A 27,884-nucleotide genomic window follows, 5' to 3' on the forward strand; every position below is an offset into this window, starting at 1 on the left:
ATAGGTTTAAGGATAACCTTCGATAAGCACTTGTTTTTTTTTCTGGGAGTACTTGTGTTCTTATAATAAATGGCTTCATACACTGATTTCAAAATCAAGCAAAACTCCTTTTGACTGTCCATATTTTTAGCATTTTTTTTACATTTGAAGTGTTTTAAAGCTTCCCTATCATTTTGGTATGATAGCAACATTGTTTAATACAATAATGAAAGGCAGTTTTTGAAAACACAAAACATTACAGGTTATAAAATATGTTTTCTATTATAACAAAGACTACGTTTTTGATTTCAAATCCTATGAACAATCAGGAGACGTTGTTATCTGTTGTGTAATTCTTTTAATAATACTATTACTATACTATTAAAAATATTTTAAGTCTAAATATGGTCCAATCAACAAGATGAAAATAGATCAACATAGATTTTTTTTATGAAATGCAACCGCTTTTATTGAATTTCTAAACGGATTTCAACGTTTAAATATAATTGATTTATTGGGGGCATTACGCTTTAGAAGCTTTTTAATATATATTTTCGTATTTAACGCTCATTAATTATGTCTATAATCATACATATCTGATTCCTTTATTGTATCACTAGTTTAAATAAAATATGTAGTTGTTTAATGCTTTGATTAAAAAGGGATAAAATGCTTTAAAAATACAATGTGAAACTGAAAATAAACTAACACCGTTGTTGAACTGGGAATACAGCACGCATGTTAAGTAAAAACATTTTGAATCACATTGAATTAAAATGCAACGATACTTACATAACAATTCTATCTCACACCATAACATTTAAAAAAAAACCCAAACAGTCTGAAAAGCTGCAATTCCCCTTCAGTGGATCAACCTGCTTACATTCTAATCGGTGTCCTGCGAAGGGTTTCCCCGATGGGTTTTTTTTTCGAATCGGTTCCATTCCACCAACGACGCTAATCCGTCAACGTCATCACGGCATAAAGGCACCTTTCCCTTTCGTGAACCCAAATAAGCTGGGTTTCAATGTAATGGAAATTTATCGCTACTTCTTGTCACCCAAGCGCCAATTGAACATTGAACAGAAACAAAACAACGCACCCGCGCTAGAACAATGGGCGCCAAGTCGTAACGAAGGATCGTTGCCTGCTGATGACAGCGATTTGAAATTGTATTGTCGTTCCCTGGCTTCCTGGGAGAACCTGTTGCTCCGATTGTCAGTGTTCTGCGGTAACGCTCGCCGGCTGAATGATGAATTGACGAACCGGTTAGTTACATTCATTTCACCTGGGCCAAGATTTCCGCGCGATTGGCCGACGAAGTGCGGAACGGCGACATGTCTTGCGATTTGTAAATACAATATGGAAGAATATGTTTTAGATTTTCTTGCTTCGACCGTCGTCTGAGACGGAGATGGATGGGGTCCCGGTTGTCTCGGTTGCTACCGCAGGTTGAATGGGTTTACGCAATGAACGACTCGAAGCGATACCGGCACGAGAATGATTCGCTAGTCCTACAAGTGTCATAACAAGATAATCCCCAACGAAGAGCCGTCACTAGGCGAATGAATAATAGTTTCCATTGGGGCGAACAGCGAGTGACTAATTAGGTATCCACCTGATAATACCCGGGTGGTGGAATTTATTATTTTCTAATCTGGAAAACATATTAATTCCTAAACTGATTTGGACTGCATTATCTACGGCCAGTGTCTGATTGGGACAGATACTTATTCGCTTGCGGGATATGCAGTTATTTTCGTTTTCGAATGGATAGTGAATCAAAGATTATGCATCAAAGGCTATAATTCAAACTGAATAAAATCAATAGTTTTGCGCTGTTACAATTCCATTGCACCACACGTTTCAACGTTTGAATAGCCGTCTACAGTGGCCAACACAAGAACCGCAAGTTGCTCGGGTATTAAATGGCCTCGAACCTGTGGGTTGGTAACGTTGGAAACACCCGCCAAAAGGGGCGTTACATGCGAGATACACCGTTTTGCTACACTTAATTCAATTACCCAATGAAGCGAACAGTGCGCCGGTGTTGGTGATCATATCCATTAACACCGAGTGTAGGCTAGTCGGACCGTCGGGCCCATCCTTAGCTCCCCCTGTATCGTGAGACCTTTTTTCCTACACCGCTGACCTACGCGAGATAGGCCAGCGATAGTGCGAACAGATCGACGATATCAGTGGTTCAAGAGTGGCCCGAATTTCAGCATTCCTCCGATCGGGAGATTTGGTTACATCGTCCGGAAGATTGCGTCTCGAAGGGCGTTCGGTAGATCCGCGAGATTCGAGTACGTTTCGGCCAGTGTGTTTTTTTTTGGCGATCGCTGTGAGCTTGCGCAGCAAAGCGGAATAATTCTCCCTTCCTGCCAGCTCAATTGTTCCTCTGTCAGAACCGTGGAAGAAGTGTGTTGTTTGTCGACTAGCGAAAGCGCTTACAACCGCACTGGCGAGCATCAAATCAAGCACAAGGTGCGACTTAGGGTTCCATTGTGAATCGTGAGCCAAGAGGTGAAGACTTCAGCTTTTGAGGGCCAGGAAGTTCAGGAACCAGGGATTGTGGTGGCAACGACGACAGCTTCGACAACGAGTGCAGGTGGGAGTGGGCTCGAAAAACCGGAAACAGAGGGCTGTGGCGAACGCACGGGAAGATGGAAGCCCACATCCGGTCGTCGAGGGAAAAACTGTCCGTGGCTCGGGAAGCAGTGTTTTGTAAAACATGAATCCGACCGCTGGTTCGCGAGAGTGTCGAGGTTGATCGAGCTATAAACCGTCGTTATCTGCGCGGTGTCCTTCGCGTTGGTGTCCCAACGAAGGGCCTGTCACGGAACGCAACCATCTCGGTGCCGCGGTTTATTGTGTGATGGAATGCAGGCGCGTGCACGACCGTAGATTGTGCGTTCCAAGTGCAAAGATTCACCCGGCAGAGGGCGAGACCGGTGGCGAGAAGGTCGCCAAGTGTCACGACTGTTTGCCAGTGCGAAAGGAGAGCACATCCGGTGGACGGAGTGCCGAAACCTGTGCGGTGTCACAGGCAAGAACGCAGGGCACGGATCAGGCGGTGCCAATTTGTGCTACATTTTTGGAGCGTTTTCACGCCGACAAAGGCCCCCGAGCTAGTGCGGCTGTCATCGACGGTTGTCACCAATACCAGCGTGGCGTAGTGGACGAGGATTCTCTGTCGTCTGCGATCAGCTGCACCGAGACCGGCAGTAAATGCACGGTGGAGCGTAGAGAATCGAGACTGTTTCTTTCGATAGTAAAAGTAAGTACGATGGTGCGATTCTCCTCTGGTTTCACAGATCTGCGGTAGCCCCAATTCATGCCTTCGCAAACATGGCTAGGAATGTGTCAGAATCCAAAGCGTATGTAGACAAATTGTAGTTTCAGAAAGCGCAAAACGTTCTATGTTTGAACCGGTCCGTTTCCTTCTCAATGCAATGGGAAACATGATAATTGGCTGACAAATTTGGCAGCAGCGTTTTGTTTTTCCTCCATGCATTTGATTTTCCACCGTATTTTGATGAAAAGCGCGTACCACGCGTTTCTATAAAAAGAAAAGCTATTCATATCTTCGTTCATATTTACAACCAATCATCAATGGAAAACATTGCAAACATTTCGCACACGTGTACGTAACTCAAGAAGCGCTACGAAACACGTGTGTTAAGATGACGTTTCACAGTATGACATATGTGTGAGCGGACACGTGGTCTGTCCCATACGTAGTAGGCCGAATTTGAAAATTGGTCAAATTACCCTAAATATCATCACTGAAGCAGAACGATTGCAGCTGCAAAAACCCACGAGAATGTCTCGTAAAGTGGGGTGGATTTTTTCGCCTCCAAGAGCGTCATCGCATGATATCATTTTAACAAGGCATCAATCGTTCCCGTCTGTCGGAAAGATTACATTAATTATTTTTTTAGCCCTATCATCGCTTATAACAACGCTTGCGTGGCATTACGAGTGCAGGTGTCGCTTCGATAATGAATCATTTTCCAGTTTGACTTACACTCGCACAGATTAGCAAGGACGTGGGAAAATGGAAACCGGCTGACGATCAAGTTCGCGTTCTTCCGCCGAATGCTAAAAATAGCCTCCGTCACCCAATCATGGGCATGGGAAATTGATTTTATTTTATGCTTCTATCCAACATTAATTCCATCGACCGAAAAGGGTGGCACTTTCGAGCAGTGTGTCACCGGCACTGCAATACGACTCTCGTCTGGTAACAGAAGACCGACAATGCGTCGTTGCGGGTAATGCTGAGGTACCCTTGGCAAGCGTGATCTTGTGGGAAGGTTTTGAGGCGGTGGTTGAGACGGCAGGGTGCCACAATTTCAACCGACGGAAGGCGATCGTTTGCAGATTATGTTTCCCAACGTCGTGTTTGTGCACGTTGCGATTAGCAAGGCGTGTGTGTGTCCGCCAAACACTCTGTTCGCCAGCAAAAGGAGGGTAAGAAGGAAACAGATAGTACACCGTGGCTGCGACCTGCAGCTTGATTGCATCAGACTCAATCAAATAGGTAATTTGATAATTATCATGAATTAGCTTTGAGTGTGTAAACAGCCGATAGATTGTTCTAGCGGTGGAAGGCTACCAGGCAAAGTGGTTTGGGATGATGGAACTGTGGAGCCATATTTCATGAGCTACCTACCGGCCGCTGGGCACGTCACGAGTGGTGGAAACATTTCGTGAAGGTGAAAGGTGTCAGATATCACCTGACAGGAAATTTTCCTTGATCGTGGAAGCTGACCGCTCGCAGCAAAACAAGACAATTAAAGCGTTTTGTGCGCACGGGTGACGTGGGGATTTCCTGGGGTGTCTACGGAATTGTTACATTAGTAATCAATCAGTTCGTCTTAAATAGAACATGATACACGATCGTTATTGCGATCATGTTTAAGCGCCAGACGCTCTATCTCTCTACCTATTTTTCTCTGTCCTTTTCTCTCTCTCTCTCTCTTTCTCCCTCTTCGATTACAATGAATCAGATCACACAGTCATGTTGTTACTCACTCCTATTGAAATATTATCTAAAAGAAATAATGATAGGCCAACAAACCGCAAAAGAACAGTTGATCGACAATCTTTTCGTAAACGGTTAGTAAAAAACGTGATGTATGCAGCTCCCGAAAATCATGCAAATGCGACCCATTCGTGGAACAAGAGCATCAAAGTTCATTCTCTCCCAAAGTTCATCCCTTTGTTGCAATTCACCAACTCCACCTGAGAATGCACCAAAGAAAACATGTGCATCAGCAACAGATTATCATCGTCATCAACCGCACGGGTACAGGTACAGACACAAATGTGCACATGTTCCGTGGAGCTGTCGATCGGTATCTGGCAAGTGCATTGTCATCTCTTTACTCGCTCGCACTTCCCGTGTGGTGGTGTGATCGGGTAACGAAAAGAAAGCAGAGGAGAGAAATGCATTTTCCCCTGCCGCATGGTGCTTGCAACACTGCCGTGCGTGTGTTGGTAGTGCATCTGTTTGGTTGTGTTGTGTGCGTGCATGACGTACCACCCGTGCAACTGAGTTTCGTGTTTTGAGCCGTGGTCGGAGGGAAAATGCATTTAGCTGCGCTGCTGGGGTAGCCCAAATCAAGGCGACAGTGTTCTGCTGAGGCAACAGTGCAACAGGTTAAGTCAGCGCTATACCTTAAAGAGCTTCCTTAGGCAAACGAAAAATAAAAAAAAAACGATCATATCTAAAGGGCGGTCTTGATAGTGTTTTTTTGGAAGTGATTCTGTTCCCCATTGGAGTCGCGTACAGGTGTGTTTAGGTGTGTATTTGAGAGAAGTTAGTGAGAATGTGCTTCTGTGCTGCATCCATACGATCTTCCGCACCTCTTTGCACAGCCGTCCCACAAACCCATCGCTGGGTTATTGTTCTCGAGCATGCGAGGGGCTTTACTGCAGGTGAAAGTAAAATACATTCGATTTCTTCATGCGATTTGTGTTACCATAGCATAAAAATTATGCTGTTCTGTACTAGTGATTTCACTGGTAGGAGGAATTGGTTCGTTATTTTTATTTAATTATGTTTGTACCGCTCGATCATTACATCTAAATGGTTGTATTTGTATTACATATAAATGACTGTATTGTTGTAGTTGTGCACAACAATCGTTCTGCGTTGTCAACCATGGTTTGTTTTTGATGGCTTTGTTTTTCGTATTTTTATCTTTATAATGTAAGTGCTTTTAGTTTTTTTTTGTTTTAGTCTTGTGCCATCCACCTTTCATATGAGTGTGCATCTGTTTAGAATCAAAAAGTTTAAAATAATAATTTTTTAAAATTGAAAATCAAAATAATGATTGATATCGCTTGTTATTTTTTTATTTATTGTTTTTCAATATGGTACTTTTTTTAAAGTAGATGATCGTGAATCTTGTATTTTATCTTTGCCTTTTTTTTCTTCTTGGGGGAAAATTAACTTTCATGCTTTTTGTATTAATGGTATGTTTATATAAAATTGCAACAATATGAAAGGCAATGCCTATAACAGTGTACATATGTTTTGTTTAAGTCTTTTTTTCTTATCGTACAAAAACAAAAAAACTTTTTGTTACACGAGACAATAACATTCACTGGAGTAATAAAAGTACAATGAATGGATTGTTTTTAAGAAACTGATGCTAATCGCGTCCGTGATTTCCAAAAACGAAATGATAAGCGAGCTAGAGTCCAGTCCAAATCTCGCGGCGTTACGTGTGGTTTGCGTTATGGGAGATTCAATAGATGGCGCCACTATAACAACCGATCCGATGGACATTTAAAGTTGGGGAGTTCTTCACTAACGTGTCTTAGTTCACTATTTTTTCAAACTATCATATCCCACTTCGAAAATTTATCATCAAATTATTCATTTTGAAATCGCATGCTCATATTTATAATTTAAGGTATGCTAGTGGCGATGATAGATACCTGCAAGAGAAACATTTGTTTGTATGTTTTTATGAAAAACAAACAGCATAGTTCCTTCCCACTAAGCGTCTGCACGTGGATGTGGATGGTATATTGTTTCTTGCTTGCTGCGAAGAACAACGTCTGTCAAACATACCGACAAGGACTCAATAGGAGCTATACTCAATTCGCGTTACACCAACCATCGAACTCAGAGCCGTCGGGATATGTTGATTTCTGTAAATTCAACCCATCACTAGCTCTTGCCATCACTCTCTGGCCGGATCGCTATAGCGACAAGTACCGTTAGCGCCATCGACTTCAGCACGAAAGAAGTGGATATATGTAATAGGAGAGAGAGAGCAAGAAGGAGCATAGTTCGTGTTTCGATGAGCCGCGTGCCAGTAAAAGAGATAGCCTGTACGCTCTTGGGTGTTCCCCTTTTGGCGCCTTTAATCTTGGGGCAAACGAAAGAAACAAATCGTCGTTTTGATATTGCTTCCCTGAACAAACAGTGCATCGAAGGGAAATCTTGGTCAAAAAAGGTTTTTTTTTATTATGGTGGCAATTCAATTTTGTGAATTAAGAAGTAATACATGCCCGAAGAACGTGTAATTATTGTTCAAAATATGATGTGTTTGATCATTGACATATGAACTAAATTTGAAATTGAACATAACATCGCTGAACATGTTTATCGAAAAGCAGAACATGTTTATAAATGTTAAGGGTGTTAATTAATACTCGAAATTGAGATGTTTCATGGGTTAGAGCCGTTGACAAAGTAACAATATTTTTATTTTATGTAAGCGCAACTTCGATGCTCTTCTAAAATTTTGAAATGCTCATATTGCGCTTGAAACTCGTATTTTTCTCGCCTTGAACCTCCACCAAACAGAGTCGTTGCATAAACGCCCACAGCACGTAACGGTGGCCATTAATTTTTTTTGACCGCTCCTAACGACGGCCCGCCCCATAGTGCCGAGTGCACTTTAAATACGCGCTAACATCGGAAAAACGCTACTAAACGCAATCGTCGGTTTCGTCTCGTGGTTGTTTGGTGGCGCGCGCTAATTCGCGACTCGCGAAATTTTGTTACACCAAAACGCGTAAAAAGCACACGCCGAGTTTGCGTCCCGCTTGAGGTGATCCGTAGTTTTGTGATTTTGTGTGTTCGAGCGAGAGTCGGGCGTGCTGACGATTTTCCACCGTGAAAAACGTTGCACCCGCACACGTAGTTCATGTTCCGGGGCTTCCGGGTGTGTGGGTCCGAGATTGCGATTCTCGATCGCGAGACCGGAAGGAACCCGACGCCAGACCGCCCGGATTCGGGTGGATGGACGAGCAAATTCTTTGAAAAAGAAAAGCAGCTGCGTTAGAGTGCAAAAATCGCGTGCCCACACCCATTCGAGCTAAGCCCGATCGAAAGCAGCGTGCAAACTGGTTCTGTTTACGCTTAGAATCGCCGGCCTCAGGGTGGCCTCCGTACACCGGAAGACTCTACCGCCGATTCTCAGCCGTCTTGTTCCGCCTGCAAAAAGGTCAGCTCTCGGACACCCGGCACGGCGTGATCGAGTGGCGTGGTGTTAAAGCGTCGCTTTTTCATAACAAACCCCTTTAACGATTCCGTGTTCCGGTGGGTGTTTGGCGCGAAAGTGCACGAAGAAAGGGTTTCGAAAAGGGTCTGCCTCCTGGCGAGCTTGTCCTGGAGGCCAACCCGGTGTGTATGTGTGTGTGTGTGTCTGTGTGTGGTGCGAGTTCTCCGTGATCGTGTGCACGTGGTGTGTTTGCTTGCAACAGCTGTACAATCCTCGCAAGGATCCTCGCAAGGAGCTAAGCAAAGATCGTGCGGCCAGACAGTGTGCCGTATTTCTTCTAAAGTGGCCGTAATCGCGACTATCTCGAGAGCCGAGATAGAGCGCACCGAACACAACGAGAAAAAGGTAACAACCGGGAGCGTGGTGTGCGGGAAAAAAAAGGGCGAATTTCCCGTCGGTGCGCCCCGTGGGGTCCGAATGGCTTACTTTAGTGGCCGCGCGCACGCGAAACACACGAAAATAAAACGAACTCAACGCGCCAATCCGCCAGGGGCACGGTGTCGCGGTTTCGAAGGGTGGAAAGGACGGAAGGGCTGCTCCAAATTTATGAACCCCACGCACACGCACACGCGAATGGTTAGACCGTGCACCCAAAAAATCCCGCCACATTTGTCACGCTGCGTGTCTCGAGAGCGGAGGTTGGTGAGCAAACCAACCCTCGGAAACCCTCGAAAACCCTCGAAAGTTGGGCGCCCATCAGCTCGGCTTTCCCAGGCTTTCGTGCTGTTAGGGCCCGAGGGATGATCGCGCGATCGCGATATTGTGTGCGCGCGCGCGCACACGTACGTCTGTGTGTGGTGTGTGCGAGTGTAAGATCACTTGATCGCGATCACGCAAAGGGACAGGAAATAAAATTCCGCACTCACTCACGCCGGCCCTTATTTGTTGCATTTACCTCGCGATTTACCTCGCGATCGTACCTGCATCGAGCTGCAGCTGATCGCTGGTTGTGTTCTGTTGGTGGCATCTTCGATTTGATCCTCTCGGAAAAGTCTCCCACTTTTGCCGCCAACGTAACAGAAGAAAACTCACGCATCGTTTGGATCGTTTGGATGCTGGAACTTCCGACTGTGCTGTGGTCGAGAGTTGCATCGAGACGTTGTACTTTTACTTTCGCCACTGTTGTACCGATGCTCACTCACTCACACACACGCACACAGACACACATCAAACCGCACACACACACACACGTGAGAGGCGAACGACGATCGTCTCAAATCGTGCCGATCTGACGTAACTCTGTGAGCCCACTTTCATCAAACATCGGCGACGCTGCAACAAGCGCTGCAGCGACTTGCATCGTACCCGACCGGGGGTGGTAGGTGGGTGGGTGAGTGGGAGGCAGGAAAGTGGACACTAACACACACCGAATATACCGGTTTCGGGTCGAGCCCTGCCATGCCCTGCGAGCATTTGGGCCGCCTTTCGGAAGGTCAGAAAGCCAGCACTTTGATCAGCGTTTGGGCGGCGCGTCACCGATAAGGGACGCTGGATTGTCAAGAGTTGGTGGGTGGGTGGGTGGAGGTGTGCGATGTCCTCGCAAAAAGGACTGCGATCTTTGTGAGACGGGAACGGGGCCACGGGGAGAGTTCGAATTGCGGCAGCACGTCACGCGTTTACGTCATACGCTCCAGTTGTCAGGACGGCACGGAACGGAAGGGGCTCTCGAGTGCACGTGCGAGCGAAAGAGAGAGAGAGTGAGAGAGAGAGAAAGAGAGAGAGGCATGGTGGCGCGAGGACCTGTTCTTGCGTTTTGCGTGCGAAACCACGCAAGAGACCACGAAAAGAGGCACGAAATGGCCGCGCGCGCACACATTCTTTTTCAATTAACAGCGTCGCACACGCGGCAAAAAGAAAAGAAAAAAAGCGATGCGATTATGCGGACGAAAGGGCGCAGAAAGACGCCTTGGAAGAGCGACAAATTAATCAGTTCTCCCTCGTCCCTTTGAGCCGGTCCAACGAGCCAGCCCTTCAAAGAGGAGGTCCAAGCGCGTAAAGCTGCGTTGCGTACCAGCGTGGCAGGTTGCGCATGTTAGACTCTTCGGCGGCTTGCGCGTTCGATCAAGTCTCGTCCACGCGTTCACTCCGAGGTGGTTTTAGACGAAACAGCAACAGGTTGCTGCTAAAAGGGTAAAATTCCACCCTAGAAGGGTGAGTCTACGAGCGACGCACAATCACGCCAATGCAGGGCTTCAACATTTCGAGGCTTTTTGAGAGTTTTTAGTGTCACTATCATGCTTGTACGGAGTACCACAAGGGTGGGCAAAAAAAAAACCCCATTTTGTCGAAATAATCGTACGAACAAGCTTCTCAAAAAAAAGACTCCACTTCTTCCACATGACAGTGGGACGAACGGAGCAAAAAAAAAAAAACGAGTCGCCACCCAAGGTCCACCCAGCACGCTTAGTCAGAATCTGATTATAGCCCTTTTTTTCCATGGAACTCACCACGCCACGGAGACATAATATTTCGTGACAATACCGAGAAGCGACCGCGCGTTGACATGTGACTGACGGCACCGTTGGGTTTTGGTCTTTGAGAAGATGCGCCGGCAGCAGCAGCCAGAACAGCAATTAGCAACAAAATAAAACAAACAAAAAAAAAATTGCGCGCCACGAACGCCACCAGGTCGCGCCAAAAATACACGCATCCTTTGGTCGCCATTTTTTTTTCGTTGTTGTTGCTTTACTTTGTTCTCTTTTTTTTTCCTCCTGTCACCGTGTCTGGAACGTCACAATGCGCATGCGAAATGGTTTTGGGGCCGCGGGTTTTGGGTCTTTTTTTCCTTCTTCTTCCGTTTGATTTCGTAACCGTGTCGCGGCCGTTGAGGAATGTGCCATGAATCGTTGGTCGCTCTCCTCTTGTCTTTTGGGATCCACGATGTCGCCATAAATCGGGGACACCGAGGCGCCGGTCTGTAAAATTCATCCGAATCCTGGCTGACTGCCGTGAAGAACGCCAGCAGCAAGGTCAGCACGGCGCACGAACACGTGTGTCGATCGCTTTGGGTGTTGTGCGCCGAAACTAGACGATCGTGGTCGGGAAGGGGGTTACCCTTATCCAGAAAGGGACTCCCGGACGTGCTTTTGGGGACGTACAAGAACACGCGACCCGGGGGGCTTCTCGTGCCGTGGCGTAATCAACCCACAGACTCGCGCTGCTCGCAATCGGTCACGGAAAGTGGCTCACGCAGTTACCGAGCGACACGTTTTTCCCGCCCGGCGACGCCTTTAACGTGGGGGTGGCAAGAAGAGGAGCGGTTGGTGGGGGGGGGGGGAGGGGAGCACACGTGGGGCTCAGTTTGTGTTACATTTTTACATTTTACCAACAGCCAAATATTCCCCATCAAATCCAACCGGATGTTATTGTTTAAGGGCTCCAGCGAGATGGTTTGTTTGGATGTTTTTTTTCTTTTTCGCACAGCCCGCTTAGCTAAAGCCCCACGCTTAGCCCCTTAGCTTCCCTTGTGTTTTGTCAAGAATGAGGCGTTCGTTTTGGAATTTGGTTTAATGAAAATGCGCTTCCCCGCTTGCGCCCGTCGGTTCAATTTGTATTAATTGCAAAACGGCACACAAAACGGCAACCTCGCTGGCTCGCTGGCTGGCTGGCCAGGGTGTGTGAAACATAATTCCTGCTCCCCGGGAAGGGCTGGGCGAAAATATGGGCTACGTGACACTTTCGAACGTTGGCCACTTCACTTTTAACGCCATAATTCAGTCTCGCCTCGCGTCGGGTCCTTGTGCGAAAAACGCGCGAAAAAGAAGAAGAAGAAGAAGAAGAAAGCAAACACCACCACCAGATACACATTCTATCCGGGCATTTCCAGGCCTCCTGCACTTGTCTAAGCTCTCGAGGCGGTTTAAAGGGAGTTGGACCGTGCGAGCGAGAAAGCACGATCGGGGGAACGGCGCACCGCTTTAATCAACACTTTGACATTTAAATTGTCCGCATTCCTTTTGGGGCACACGAATTTAAATACAATGGATCGCGGCCGCTGCCGCGTGCAGCTCCGTTGCATTTTTCCATTGTGCTGGGGCGTATTTTCCCAGCCAATCGGGAGCCCAAAACCCTCCAGTGTCGTGTGGTCGTGCGTTGGAGCTGCGAAAAATTGAAAAGCAAAAAAAAAAACCGGGCCCGCGCAAATGAACGAGAAAAACCCGCCAAGCGCCTCGGCGCGAGAGGGCGAGAAAAGCAATGAACGAATGAGAGTCAGCAGCCAGCAGCCTTTTGTGGGGCGCATTCCTTTGCAATCTGCACGCCGAAGACGGTCGGTCGGTCGGATGGTAAGGTGAATCAGGGGGGGGGGGGGGGGTGACCGTCATTAGGGGTGCACCGTCGACGTCACGTTATGAAATGCGCGCCTTCAAAGGGGTGTGTCACGGCACGCAGCTGTCGGCTGTCGTTGACACCGTCCTCACGCGCCCTTTGCGAAAAGGGGTGGTGAAGGTGGGGTGCGTAGGGTGGGGGAGGGGGCTTGACCCCATGGTGCGTTCTCCCTCTCTCCCCCCCACCCCTCCCTCCCCGGCACCCCACCCAAATGACAGAAGAAGAAGAGGTTCTTCGCCCCCATCGGGAGCCTGTTGCAATTCCCAACGCAGCGAGACGAGACGTGAGTCAGCGGCTCGGGTCGGCGGAACTGAACGATAAAAGTGTGTAATTATAAATAATTGATTTATTTATCTGACCGCTTTCCTCTTCCCTACCCTTTAGCAACAGCCCATTCCAGGGGCTCGCGCCGGGAATGTACGCACATTAGCGCGAATGACGCTGCAGCCTCCTCGCAACTGCAACTGCCTTCGAAGGGCTTCGAGGCGTTTGCAACTGCCGCCCGTTTTCGATCAGGTAGAGATAAACGGGAACTTTCCGTGTGTGGGGGGACAGAACGGGGACGGACGGATGGTGCCGATTTTTCTCACTTTGCTGCGCCATTTGGCTGGAGCGCGTGATGATGGTGGAAATCCGCGGCGTATCAGTGGCGTAATTGCATCCGGCGAGAGGTGGTTCTATTTATACGCGATCGCATGGACGCAGGGTGCATTTCCGCGACGTACTTGGGGGGGGGGGGGGGGGGGGTGGGAAAACCCTTTGCACCCCTATCGGACGATCCTTTGCGTGAGACAGCGGTATTGTTGTGATCGTTAGCGCACTTTTGTGTGAGGTGATCGATTGCAGGGTTGAATCATGGGGGTTGATTCATTCATTGGGTGGGATTTTCTAAACGTGACCTCTCGCTCGTCGAATGGGCAGCAATTTTCCCCCGCAATTTCCCGGCCAATTTCGAATGGGCCCATTTGTGTGGGCGAGCGTGCTGCTTTTGCAGCAATAACCCCCTATCGAACGGTGGTCGATCTGAATCAGCGCTTGGAATGGGAATATTTCGCCGCCGACACGTTTCAATGCCAGCGGAATGTCAGAGAGCATTCTAGGGCAGGCAGTGACGAAGGGCAGGCAGTTTCCCGTATTAGGTCCCGAGCCGCCCTCGGAATTTATTTCCACAGGCGTAGGCGAACAACTGACGTTGATGCTGGAAACGGGTGCCAGGCTCGTGGCGTGAATGGCAGGGGAAGTGCATCGATCAGAGGATTCAAGCGATTCGAGCAGCTAAACAAACCGCCTCCTTTAGGGGGCCCGAAATTTTCCACCCCTACTGAACCTACTCGAGGACTTCCAGGCGCGAAGGGTCGCGTTTTCGCGCGTACACGGTAGCGACTTCGCACTACCACAACCACCAGCAGCGTTCGAGCAGCAGCACGATCGCGTGGTGTTAGGCGCACGCACACGATCGCACGATCGCAAAGGGAGGGGCGAACCGGCTGCGGGACGAGTCATCATGATTGGATTAAGATCACCGATCAATCGCACCGATCGGCTAGTCTTGTCTGAGACGGCGATCATCGAACACGACCGAATCCCCGCGAATCAACGTAAACGCGAATCAAACCAGAGTGCGTCCGGTCCGGAGCAAAAGTCGCTAGTTTTTACACACGATCACGATCGAAACCTAACCTAACCGAGCAGCAGCTTGCTCTTGTGGCAGTAGTGTGCGATCCAATTGTGTGCAAGTCATTGTAGCGATCGTGACAGGTGCGTGCGGAAAGCCAACACAACCGAGCAGCGAACAGAACACCGAATCAGAGCCCGTGTAGCAACCGAGAACTGCTCGAACGATAGTGAGCGATTTGGTGCAGCCTTGGTGAATCGTGCGCGAATCTGCGAGTGTACTTGTCTTGTCGCCTTCGAAAGGCGTCGTTTTTTTTTCGCATCAAAGTAAGTGTCGCTTCGCAGGGTTCAACGCAAGGATGCACTGCTACAAAGAAAAAGGACACACGGTGTGCGTGAAACTGCTCGAAATCCTACGCACCTGATGACAGGTGTTTGCAGGGATTTTGTGCCTTGTTTGACAGCAAACGGCATACTTAGTGTGATCTGTCAAGTGGATATCGAACGATGCACGGTGAAGCTGGATTAGCTCGATCGTTCGATCGCTCGATCGTTTAGTATGCGAGGTCACACCACCGCCGTTGGTGACGTTTTCGCCGAAAGCGTTGCGTGCTGTCACGCCATGGTGGCTTGTGCGATGGCGAAGGCTTTGGTCGTGCCGCGCACGTCAACGAAATACCGATGTGCGCCCGATGGCTTCTGTTGTGACCGCCACCGAGCTTCTCGGGAGACATCGCGGTGCCGGAATTGGGACCGTCTCGTTCGCGCAACCGTATCTCTAACCCGATCTCGCTTGCACGTTCACGAGCTGCGATCGCGAGCCTGCGAGGTGAGGTGTGGTGAGAAAGTGGCGCAGGAAGGCCGCTCGGACGTGTATTGAAATTATATGGCGAATTAGCATTCGTATTAGCATATTTGTTTGGCTTTTTATACGCCACCTGGCGGCGAAAAGCGCACGATCGATCGGACCACACCCGGCCAAGCCCTCGTTTGTGTCCTTTTTTGGCGCTCCATTTCGTGCCTCATGGGCGCAAGTTTTCACGTGCCACGAGGTTGGGCAACATACGTGCCACCGTTGCATGGGCGACACTTTTCCACACTGGTACCATACTGTCTGTCGCTGGCGATCACACCCGGCAACCGGTTCCCGAGCAGAGACTTACGCCACGCGGTTTGCCGATTCCGGTGAGGGTTTTATGATCGCGAGACGATTTCCGATTCCGATTCCGATTCCGTTTCCAAACAGCGAGCTGAACACTAGTGGGACTGTTGCAAAACGTCTCCCGTCACTAGCTGCGCATTAGCCCTGATTAGGAGCTTCGTATTCCGGGCAGCGAGACGACTTGCCACCGGAACGTGCCGGGCTTGGATGCAAATGATTTACGCCGGCGACCGCACGACAAGCTGGAATAAAAGTCTGACTAATGCTAATCGTTTTATTTATCGTTCAAACGCTTAGCGTAACGATCAAAACAACCAATAACGATTAGCGCGTCGGTTAATTGGCGATCGCACCGTCCTAATGGGTGATGTCGTTAGAAAAAGGGCCACCCAAGGCAGGCTCGTAGTCCTGCTATTACGTAGTATTTGAGAGGGGTTTTTTTTTGTTGTTACCCCACATAGGGAATATTCGGCGGCAGTTAGAAGCACTACCACGCGCTGGTGGTAGCGCTGGAGGAATGAAATTCCATTCCTGGCACATTCCAACAAGCAACGCACGTCATGAACACGCGGGCACCCATCAACTGCGGTCTATCAGTCTGTCTGAGCTGGCTGAGCTGAAGCTGCTCCAGAGCGGGATAGGCCACACTTTCGGGCCGACGTTGTGCTCGGCTCCACGGTTAAGTAAACACCGCTTCTAAGTATGCCCGTGAACAAACAAACAAACGGGCTAAATGAAGCGAGATAATGAATCATGCCGCCGTTTGGCGATCTCGTGATTAGCGCATTCGAGCGATCAATTTGTTCGGCCGGTTGTTCCAGGCGAATGTTTTGCAAATACGCAGCCGCTTGGCGATGATTGAGTGGCGCAGAAAACCGACCGCCAGATGGCAGCACGCAGCGGCACTTGACGGTAGAGGATCTACGGTGGTGGATCTGGGTCTCGGAGGTGCATGAGTGGCGAATTCAATATCACGTGCGAAGCAATGTGGAGCTCGGTGGAACATAATACACCGAACAAAATCGTAAGCTTCTGTAGCACGCAAGAGAGTATTGGTGCAATCGAGCGTTTCAATCTCTATCCCTCGATGGATCGTACAGATCTGTCATTTGATCAGTGGGATCTCGAGAGTGACCTCCCGAATAGCGTAAAAGACACACTTTTCCGCTCACGAAGACATCATTCAGCGCGCTATAATTACTAGTGACATGATGTGCTCTTCCGTTTCCATTCGATCATCACCTGTCCGTCGCACCGAATCGATCGGAAATAGACGTACCTCAGACGTCCACACACCTTACACCCACGTGAGCACGTATAGTTCATCTATTTATGGCCCAACCCGACCGGCGGCTTGATGACCGTGTAAACAAAACGGACCACTATTAATAGCCGTGCGCATCACTGAGAAGGGGCCAGATCCGATAACCACGGTGCCGGATCTTGCACGCGATGACACTTGCTGCTTGATGTGCAAGTGCGCTTGGCTTTCGCGGATCTTCGACCACAAAGTGAAGCCATGGAAGTCAGCAAGTCCTTTACCATCAGCAACCCGCAGCTTGCTCCAGACTGTGCGACGTGTGGATGACATCATACGCAGGCGTGATAGTGAGGTGGGCGCACAATCGAAGCGAATCTTAAATCGGTCAAAACAGTTTGCCTTCATTCGCGCTGGAATGTGTGGTACAAAATTCCCCCGTTTCATACCCGCGCCGGAGGCCATAAATCACAATCTACACCGGTGACCGAGACAGAGCCACTGCCGACGGCATCTTATCCCGATGACTACCCCGTTCTAATCGACTCAATTGATTTTGATGTTTCAAAGCGTTTGCGACCCGGGCGCGTCTGTTCGACCGACCCGGGGTGGGAAACAAATCAATCAATATAGTTTAAAGCAGCGGCACCAATTTGCCCGGTCGGCGTGAACGTCGATCTCGCTTTGCTTTTTGCCAGCTGGTCCGTGGCATAGCCCGCAACATAGGAGGTGTTCAATTGCAGCGTCTTGTGTGCGAGTTTCTGCTGCAGTGCCTTTTTTTGCGGCGAGTCCTGGAGACTGTGGACTGGGCTAAAAATAACCACCGCAACCACTGGGTTGCTGGGTTGTGGTCCTGCGGTCCTGCGGTTCTTTTTTCCGCTGCGTGTGGTTGGGGTTTTTTTTTATAGCGAAATAATTGGTTTCCAGTTACGGAGGGCGGAAGCGAACGTCTTAGGAATCCTTCCCATATCGTTTCGCGTGAAGCGATGTTTGCACAAAAATGGTTGTCTCGTGCGCTGGTTACAACGTTATGTTGGCATTATCGGGCTAATCTTTGCTCGTTGCAATTGGGGAGTGATAGATCCTTGGTAGGATCGTTTCAAACGATACCATGAGGCTGAAAGCTCCGAACAGGTTCTGAGCCGTTGCACATCACTCCTCGTTGTAAAACCACCCAGCACACGCATAACTGCCATTGTGTTTTAGATAAACGAGGCCTGTTGCTGGCAGCACCATTCACTTTGCGCTTGACGGGGTTTTGCCGGAAGCTGGCGCTGGAGCACGCAGAAGTGCCTTTAAATGGCTTGCCGCCTGGAGCTGGGGGAGCTATAAATAGCACGCGCAAATGAAGCGTTGCAGCAAGGTGCATGCGTTGGCCGGTACAAGTGACGAATGACCATCGTATGGAACACGAAAGACAGCAACTGCAACGGCTGCAACTGGTGCAACGCGTGAGCGTGTGTGGGATCGATCGAGTGAACGATCTGCCTGACGGGTGGTACAATTAGTGGGGTGGGGGGTGGCATTTTTCTTTTCATTTTCTTTCCTACCAACCCCGCAACCATCTGCAATCACAACGGCAACACAACTCGACGGTTTCTCGATCGATCTGATCGCTAATCGCAACTCGCAAGCGTTCTGCATGAAAGTGAGATGCAAGCAATGCGTAAGATGTGAGATGTGTTTCCCTCCCAAAAGGGGGTTGGCCTTGAGGTATGGTATCCAACCGCAACTGAACCGCAGCTAATGAGTGGTGTGCCCTAGCGATCACCCACCACAGGGAGCTGCACAATGGGCAATGTGGCCGCGAAAGAGACCAACCTGCAATCCGCACGCCGGCACACAACAACGTCCGGTGATTTTGCAGTGATTTGTGTTTTGTTAGCACGACCAGGCGGTACCGAGAACCGGTATTGGACGTTTCCTTTCGAGAAAGCGTCCACACACACACACACACACATGGCCCGGGAAGGTGGCTGTGTGTGACCACCACCAGAAGGTTGCAGCTGCAGGCAGGCAGGCAGGCAGGTCCGGTACGTCTGTGCCCTGTGGCCCGATTTGCAAGTGCCTCGAGGGCCGCCGTATCGCTGTACAGGTACACCAGCTGTTTATTTATAGTAAAAACCAGTCCGAAAGGATCAAGGGCCCTGACATGGTTCGAGGAATTCTTGCACGGTTTCGCGGTGCCGTTTCCCGCCTGGCCCCAGCCTTTTCTATTCGTTTGTCCGCCAAACAGTTCCCGCCATGCTGGAGTTTCGCTGGGAGTATCGCGGATCATTGACGTCAATTCCCGGCCCCCGGGGTAGCTTCTTTAGAAGCTTCTCCGGCGATTCGTGTGCGAAACAATCTCGCAATTTGACAGCAGGGAACTTCCGAAAAACATCGCAACACACTGGTCACTCACGTACCGAGATGTTGCATCATTTCGCCTAAAGTTCGGCGTAGATTTCGGACCATTGAATGAACCGTCGTGTTCACTCTGCGTGAAGTGGCCTTCCGTTTGAATTTGCCTTCACCAGTTCCAGAACGCAACCACGGTCCTCTCGCTCTCTCTCTCTCTCGCATTGGATCACGTGCCAAGGATCAAGGATGATCGGCAAATTGCGCTGCAGCGCGGTTTCGCACTGTCCCCAGTTCACTAACCTAACCGAAAACGCCGTTTGTCTGTCAAGGGCGTGCCGTCGTTTTGCGTTTTTTTTTGGTCTCTCCCTCTCTTCTTTTTCTTCTTCTTCTCGCATCCGTCCCACCCCCGGAAGCGTGTCCACGCGGCCAGGCCACCGGGACAAGATTAATAACGGTGCGCGCTCGCGCGCGCGCGCCCGTGTGAAGTGATTAATGGTTTTGATCGGTTTATTTTACCACCACAGTGGAAAGTGTGACTTTTCGGCTCGAGATCAAACGATTTCGCGCGTCTTGCGTGTGCCATGGCGTGGCGTGGGTTTTCTGTGCGCGATCTCCCACGCGTCGGTTCGCCCAGACGCAAGACGGTTTTCATGAATGAGCTATCGATGATTTATGCGCGATCGAGTGCGCTTGGCAGACGAAATCTGTGGCCCGTTTTGTTTTTTCGCCACGAGGAAACCAAACGCGTGTTTTCACGTGTGCAGCAAAGCTAACCACCACCTGTGGGCCATTTTTCATGCCGCTGATAATACAGATGTCGAATAAAATCGCCGACGAGACGCTGTTACCGGTTTCGGGACACATTCTCTTTCGCACAAACCCGGGAAAAAGACCTGATCTCTGGTGTGTTTGTTTTTTTTTTCTTCCCCACGCTCTCCTGCCAGTTGATTTAGAACCTGATGAACAAAACAAAAGCGATACCGGTGCGAAAAGCGAAGCATTCATAAATAACGCGCATCATTCAGGCACGATCGTGGTTCACGGGGCAAGAATTAATGGCACGCTTAAGGTTTCCGAGTTTTTTGAGTGGAGTGGGGGGAAACCGTGGGAGCCCGGCAGCGGCAATCGGGTGTGAAATCTTTATTTGCGACTTTCGGTTTTTATTTATTTATCTTTATTACGAGCGCGTTACCGGCCATTTCGGTGCCTTTTGTGCCGTCGTTTCCCTCGTGCCTGTCGTGTCACAGACGGGGACCGGTGTTAGTGGCATTTAAATTCGATTTTATAACATCCTTCCACGAACCACCGGGTGGCTCCATAAAATATCTCGCCCGATGCCAGGTGGAAGGAAGTGGCTTTTAATGAACTGAACCGGTTAGCGCGCTCGGTGCTAGCGGGCCGGCCGCAGAGAAAGAGGGCGAATTATAATAACATGATACGACCACCCGTGAAAAAAATCCCCCTTCGCGGCGGGTCTCGGGGACATGTTTAATAAGCGCATAAGCACTGGGATTTACAGCGTTTCGCTTGGGCAGAAGTTTAACAAATGGCAAATGGCTGCAGGCTGCGTGCCGTGGGAAGCCTCGGACGCCATCGCGATTCGCGCCATCTGTTTCTTCGAGTGCATTCGATGGTCGGCTGTCACTTTGTGCTGGTTGTTTTTTTCGTGGGTTTTTGTTTTCGTCTGTTTGTTTTTGGTACGCCTGCTTTGTTGATTCGGATCGGGTTGCGAGAAAGGAAGTGAGCTTGGTTTGATTTGCATTTTATGCCGCATTTTGGATGGCGATTTTTTTTTTATTCTGCAGCATCTCAGGTGCCAGGTTTTTTTTTACCGGTGCTCGCAACCGGTTGCGAATGCATTGGGAGCCCGTTTCGGCATCCTTTGAAAATTTGGTCTGTTGTGGTGACGATTATTTACGACCATGCGAATGAGGCCCACGCCACCGTGATGCTAAATGATTCACTGATTTTTTTTTGTTTCGTTCCATATATCCTTTTGTTTATGGTTCATGCTTAACTACTTCAAACGTTGTCAAGCATTTTGTACATTTGGGACATGCTGCTTTTCTCACAACTTCCTAGTTTTTGATGCAAATTCTTTTGATGCGTCAATCAACTGGGAACGATCCTTCGAACGATAAAAAAACATTAACCTTGATCTAGGTGACGCTAGTAGAATGGAGACGCATGGTGCTGCGTAAAAAAAGCTTTCCATTGTCGTAACGTGAGGGTTTTTGAACAAAGATCTGCTATCTGATCAATGATCCCGCACCATTTCCACTGCGTGAGTAGGCTGATCTTAGATGCGTAGATAAACGATGTTGAATAGCCGTACAGCATGTGGTTAACAAAAAAAAGCACACGATATTCCCATCGGTTGATTTGCGCAAATTGGTCACTTTTTTGCATCCTCCAGTTTGAGGTTAATGTTGTAATAACGTCAGCAGTAAGCTGGAAAGTCCCGAGTGACGTATTTCACACACGCGTAAACCTTGTGCGAATGTTTGGTGGAGTTGCGCGGGAAAGAAGTAAAAAAAAACTTATGAACACAACACAAGAAACAGCCCGGTGAAGCTTTCGTATCGACCGGTTATGGGTTCATTAATAGCACAACCCAACAAGCGCCGGTCTGGAAAGCCTAATGAGCGGTGGGTTGTTAATGTGGCACTCAATTAGACCATACGCAGCTGATTTGCGCCAGGGGTGTGCTTTTATTTATTTACTTTTTGTTTCATCCGACATTTAGTGCAGTTTCCTTAATCCAGACCCTTACCTTGCTCTCTTGCAGATGTGTTCCCGCAATCTAGCAATTTCGTTGGCACTGATTATCGCACTGGTACCACTGTCAACTGTAGCCTTACCTCACCATAGCATCGTCAAGCGCAGCTCTTTTTTTGACATAGAATGTAAGGGGCAGTTCAACAAACAGATCTTCTACCGGCTGGATCGAATATGCGAAGACTGCTACTCGTTATTCCGGGAGCCCCAGATTCTGTCCTTCTGCAAGTAAGTTGTCCGTTTATAAGCCTGCAAATATCATGCATCTAACAACCGCATAGAACAGATACTAATTTGCCAGCATGTAAGGAATCGTGAATCAACTCATCACAAACTGCTCAAAGCTTGTCATCTTCGTCTAGGAGTAATCGGGCAACATTTACCATGATCTATCCATTTCCTGTTGGCAACTGCATGCGTTTATAGTGATTGATTTCGTGCAACATGGGTGCAAGAATCGGAAGCAGGTGCAAGAAATTAACGATGCAGGAGTACGGCAGTAATTACGAGCGCACAATATTTCTCTCGATTGTGTATGCAAATCCGCTGGACGTGGATTGCGAGTGGTGTAATTGGCGCTGTTCGATTGCTGGTAATTGCTACTTCAAAGCGTCTCGGATCTGTTACACAAATCAGGCGCTGGTTTTAAAACTAATGTACTTACTCCGGTTCCGATTGCCGGCGGTTCCACGGAACAGAGGATGAGCTAAGCGTGTGTGTTTTTTAATCGACTGACAGCACGACAAGCTTATCTCTTTTCTCGATGGCGATAATGGCTTCCGTAGCGTGGTGGAGCTACCCTTCGTACACACCTTGGGGTGTAAGATCGCAAAGATCGTTCTGCTTTTTTTTTTTAATTTTTGCGCCACATTCGCCCCTGACGCAGCTGATGAAACTCGGCGGCAGAGCAGAGAATTGCCACCTAAACGAGAAACACGCTTCACAGGTTCACCACCGGAGACGGCGCGTCGACGGCCCTTTGGCAGCTTCTAGAAGTACCCGGCCTGGTGTGGTGGTTACTGCTCAGTAAACACGCGGACCGAGTAATTTATGCTCTGGTACGGTACTTGCACGCGCCTCAGCACACTCCGGTGCAGTTAAGTTTTCCCATGCCAGATCCGCTCACGCCCGCGTGAAAAAAGGGCAACCGTGTGCTGTGCGGAACGGGTCAATCGTAGGTTTCTTCTTGCGGCACCGGCACCGCCGTGGTGGTGGGTGTCGTAGTGTGCGTACCAGTGTGCTCATGTACCGTTGACCTCGTACGCAATACAGCTCTCGCGTACGAGTCGCTGCAAGCGGTTGCGGAACTGTAAAATGCGCTGCATCTGCGTTGGAAGCTGGCAGACATATTGGCGACTGGCTGGCCGTTTTTACCGGGCGATCGCCCTACGATAGATGTTGCCGTTGTTGGAGTGGGTTTACGCTTAACCGTTCGCATCGAGGTGCAGTAAGCGTTTAAGCGCATTTAATTATAGATAATCGTGTCCATGTTGCGAAAAATTGTATCCTTGAAATGATGCTGAAGATAGTAGCTGAATGTTTTAACGTAAGTTCGATTCACATCGAGGTGCTAAGGAGGAACGTTCACAAGCAAGACGATATCTTTGGATGTTGGGGAGGTTTTTTAGTTCTATGGTTAGGTATAAATTGTTAAAAAGTTAGTTCGAAAGAACATCTTTCAAAATGCATCTGAAGGCACTTGGAGAACTTTCAGGAATGTATCGACACAAATTCTTAGTATTGGTTAAGTGGATTGATTGATTTTAATGAATGCAGAACATGTACGTTGCTTTCCAATCGTGTATCAGTTACAACGGCACTGCTGCGAAACTCACGCCACAATCTTTCAACTAAAACGCATAGTTCATTCACTTGGGGATCGTTTTTAACAGCCCAAAAGAAATAATGGTGGTAATTTCTACAATACATGTGAAACATATCATTAGACCCTATGTAGACTTCATCGCTCTTTAGAACTCAATCTAACCGCACTGCCTCACTCACTAACCAGGGAAAAACTTTCCACAATAGACGACTTCAAAACTAAAGCATTCTGGATGGAACCATCTGTTCTTCCTCCCATCTTTGTCATGCCTTTTGCAGGAAGCAGTGCTTTACGACAGATTACTTCAAAGGATGTATAGACGCGTTACAGCTGACGGATGAGATTGAAAAGTTTAAACCACTGATCAAAGTACTAAATGGTGCTGATCCTAATACGTTATAAAAGCTGCGGCTCACACGCTGACGAGGCTGCGTTGCCGTAACACTAACGTGCCACCATCCTGACCCATCTTTACCATCGACATAAGCATTTGTGAAGCGGATCTTTAACTGCAGCATGCACGGCATAGCCATGCAGTTGAACGTGTTGAAGAAGCAGATAGAAAGGGGGCCCTGGAGCGGAGCCGCCGAATCGTACGCCGACTGAAAATGCAATTATCGCTATCTGAAGGATGATACCAGTTCCTGCAGACACCGTTCTAGCTCTGCATACGAATACGAACGAGTACCAGTGGAACGATCGATCAGCACCAGTACCAAATATGTACCACCAGCGAAAACAGTTTCTTTATGTTTCATGCATTTTAGTTCTCTTGACTTGATGGTATGTTTTATTTTACATATTATTTAACCTTTATCTTGATTTTTTTTACCTAAAACCACATTAGTTTTTGAAAATTTTTGAATGATTCTTATTTTTGTATTTTGATGGTTTATTTCATCGCCGTAATTAGTTCGGCCTTTTTTAATTGCTAAGCTTTTTGTCCCAAGTTGGCGCCCATCCGTGAATTATTTCATTGGTTTCATTTTTATGAAATATTTCACAACGGTAGAAGCATCTTGGCGCTAGTCTTCGAGATTAGAAACGTTTTTAGAAAGAAGCGACAATTTTTGATGTTTTTTATGCATAAAATAGCAATTTAAAATAATCATATAAACCATCGTATCTATTTCAATATTAACAGGATTAAAAACATATGAAACAGAAGCATTATGATACATTTTTGAAAATGCCTCTTTCAAAAGATTTTTTTATTATTTTGAATCAGTGAGGAGATTTGGTAATTTTGATTCTTTTTCTTCTATCTTTCCTATAGAGAGGGCTGTTTCGGAACGGATTATTTCCTGGCATGCGTGGAAGCACTTTTCCTCGAAGAGGAGAAGGAAAAATTCATGAAATGGCGCGAGATGCTGGGTAAGAAGAAGTAAGCAGCAAGTACGTACCAAATGGATTGGCGCCGGTAAAGCGGTTGAAGTGTGGAACTTTTTGCTTCTTGTTTAGTGAACACATTCTCTCTCGACCATGCTCTCTACGTTTTGTGCTACGATTTTAAACAAAAGAAACTAAACCATTATATATATAATGCAAAAGGGACAGGATGGGTCTTTTCTGTGCGTAGATCGTTATTTATGCTTAAGCATTTTTCCCCTCTGTAAAATATCGATAGGAGTATAACGCCGTTGACTCAATATGCGCCATTAAGTTGAATATACTGCTTCTGCTTTTTCAATGAGCTTGAAACAAGTTTGCGAAAGCGTTTGATTCTTTTCTGGCAACAAAATTTGTACATAATTGTTTCACATACAAATCACGAGTACAGTGCTAGTTAATGTTAGCAGTTACAGGCATGTGTGTGAATGAAGGCCATTAGAAGATAGGGAACGAAAGGCAGAGTGCTAGTTGCGCATGTTCGGATCTGGAAAGCGAGTGATGGAAGTATGATTGACGAAAATGGTATTTATTTTAACTATTAATGAGAGGAATAAGAAATAAAAATAGTATTTTATTTTTACATCTTCGACAAAAACTGCATCGAAAACGAAAAATAAAGTGAACCTCTTTAATTGTATATGTGGCTAAGTGAGCAGATTAACTTATTTAGTTAACGGTGCATTGCTGAGACGTTCGAGGGTAACGGCGGTACAACGAAGCCTGAAAACGCGTGAAACATTGCTGTGAGGAACATCTAGTGAAAGGTATTAACACAACTAGAATTGCACACAAAGTACGGGACAAAATCGACCGCACAAAGAGTCAGCAAGTGCCCTAGAATGCATTGCGAATGATATTCGTGAAAGAAAAGACGGCACACAGGCCAGGATAGGAGAAAATCGCGACTTGCTAATGGCGTACCCGGTGCTAAGTTGTATCATGCGGGGAAGGTAACGGCCAAAGAGCTGTGGACCATTGCATTCCCCAAATCCTACGCAATTCTGATAGATACGATCAGTTGAACTGTTCCCCAGGTAGTTAATATAATGATGTTTTGCAAGAGTACGATCATCGATTGTTTGCTGCTTTGATTTATTCTTCTTTACTCGTATTTGCGAGCCTGGAGGTTTCTTTTAGTAAGCAAAGCTTCTGTTTGAACATTACCAGCATAGCCCTCGTCAGAAGTGATCACCATGTTAAGTGAAATGTGTATTTATATCCTACAAAAAAGGAAAGAATGAAAAAGCGAAATATATATTCTGTTTTGAAATCTAGTCCAGAAAGCACACACACTAATGTTTAGTTAATTAATAATAATTTGTTGAAATAGAAGTAGCAGCAGCGGTACGAGACAACTGTGCAGATATATTATCCAGCCGAACAGTAGAATGCAATTAAAAAGAAAATGAAGAAAAAAAATAGATGCATAAATTACAGTTTGGAGGGGCATGTTCGAAATATATGTACCAAGTGCCAATTTTACTGAATTAATCAAAGATTATGTTATAGAACAAAATTTCTTTAAAAAGAAATCACTCACACACTACCAACATCAAGCAGCTCGATGCTGATTTTCTTTGATTTCCAATTTGAATTTGGGTTGTTTGCAGAAATCAAAATAGATCATTGTTCTGAATTGGTTTAACAAAAAAAACATAAATCAGTTTTGAAGGAGGCAAATTTTGCAAATGAGTTCAACTCATTTTAATGAGTATTGTCTTGCAACACATAAAAGGAAATCAATTCCAACATTCCTTTCTAGACAGTATTTTCCTCATTTTAAAGAAATAATTTTCATTACGTTATGTTTATTTTTATCTGTCATACATTTAATTTTTCTGCTATTCCCTCCCTAAAAAGTAATTTGAAATAACGTATGAACCAAACTTGACGAGAAACCGAAGAACGTTTTTGCAATCCTAAGAGGATAGGGATAGTTTTCCCACAACAAAACCGAGCTACGCACTGGAAACGTTTGTTTTCATTATATTTTATACGACAAATCATAAAATGTTTGGAAAGTTACGAACAGCGGCTAAAATAAACCAAACAACGGTCTGTTTCACACCAGTTACACATTATTATGTTGACAACTGGCTATAGATTGCTCGATATAACAAACAGTGTAAAATCGCCTCAAGTAGGCAATCTATGTGTAAAATTGTATCTAAAAGATACACACAACCATTACAGTGCACTCAAAAGCGAGCCTGAACCAGTTGACTAGAGTAGTACACTATCAAGGAGCCACTTCTTCGTATGATCGTACAATTTATGTTTGGGAAAAACGGCTTTTTAAGAGCAACAGCAAGCGCATAAAAATATACAAAAAAAAGTTTGATGTTAACACTGTACCTAAAGGTGCAGCGCGTAGCTCTAAGAAACGGAAAGAAATCTTTTGGTGTGAATTTAATGGTTTACCATCAACAGATGTCAGATGGAGAAAGAATGTTTTAACGATAAATTTGAGCACGCGCCAATCGAGCGAATGTTGCGAGGAATGCAAATTATATATTACATGTTACAATACGTACAGAAGAAGGAATAATAAAATAGAACATGAAGATCGTAAAAATACTGATAAACTGTGCGTTTGCATTTTGCAACTGAATTCCTAATAACTTACAATCCAAACTAACTATATCCGACATAATCATTGAAAGAAATTTCATTGCT

At 47.0% G+C, this 27,884-nt stretch overlaps 1 protein-coding gene across 1 annotated transcript; it reads left to right on the plus strand.

Annotated features, from left to right (window-relative positions):
• Window positions 1-21,954: 21,954 nt before the first annotated feature.
• LOC128726265 (ion transport peptide) lies at window positions 21,955-27,771 on the plus strand. The gene is made up of 2 exons (XM_053820062.1): window positions 21,955-22,219; window positions 25,093-27,771. The coding sequence occupies exons 1-2, from the start codon at window positions 22,002-22,004 to the stop codon at window positions 25,202-25,204; spliced, it is 330 nt and encodes a 109-aa protein (XP_053676037.1). The 5' UTR covers window positions 21,955-22,001; the 3' UTR covers window positions 25,205-27,771.
• The last annotated feature ends 113 nt before the right edge of the window (window positions 27,772-27,884 follow it).

The sequence above is a fragment of the Anopheles nili genome, chromosome 3 (assembly GCF_943737925.1).
Source record: "Anopheles nili chromosome 3, idAnoNiliSN_F5_01, whole genome shotgun sequence".
Lineage (NCBI taxonomy): Eukaryota > Metazoa > Arthropoda > Insecta > Diptera > Culicidae > Anopheles > Anopheles nili.

Bases quoted from the DNA above. Each gene is read 5' to 3' on its own strand.
- LOC128726265 (XM_053820062.1), top strand. From the start codon at position 22,002: ATGTGTTCCCGCAATCTAGCAATTTCGTTGGCACTGATTATCGCACTG. The intron at 22,220-25,092 runs GTAAGTTGTCCG...TCTTTCCTATAG, and splicing joins CAGATTCTGTCCTTCTGCAA to AGAGGGCTGTTTCGGAACGG.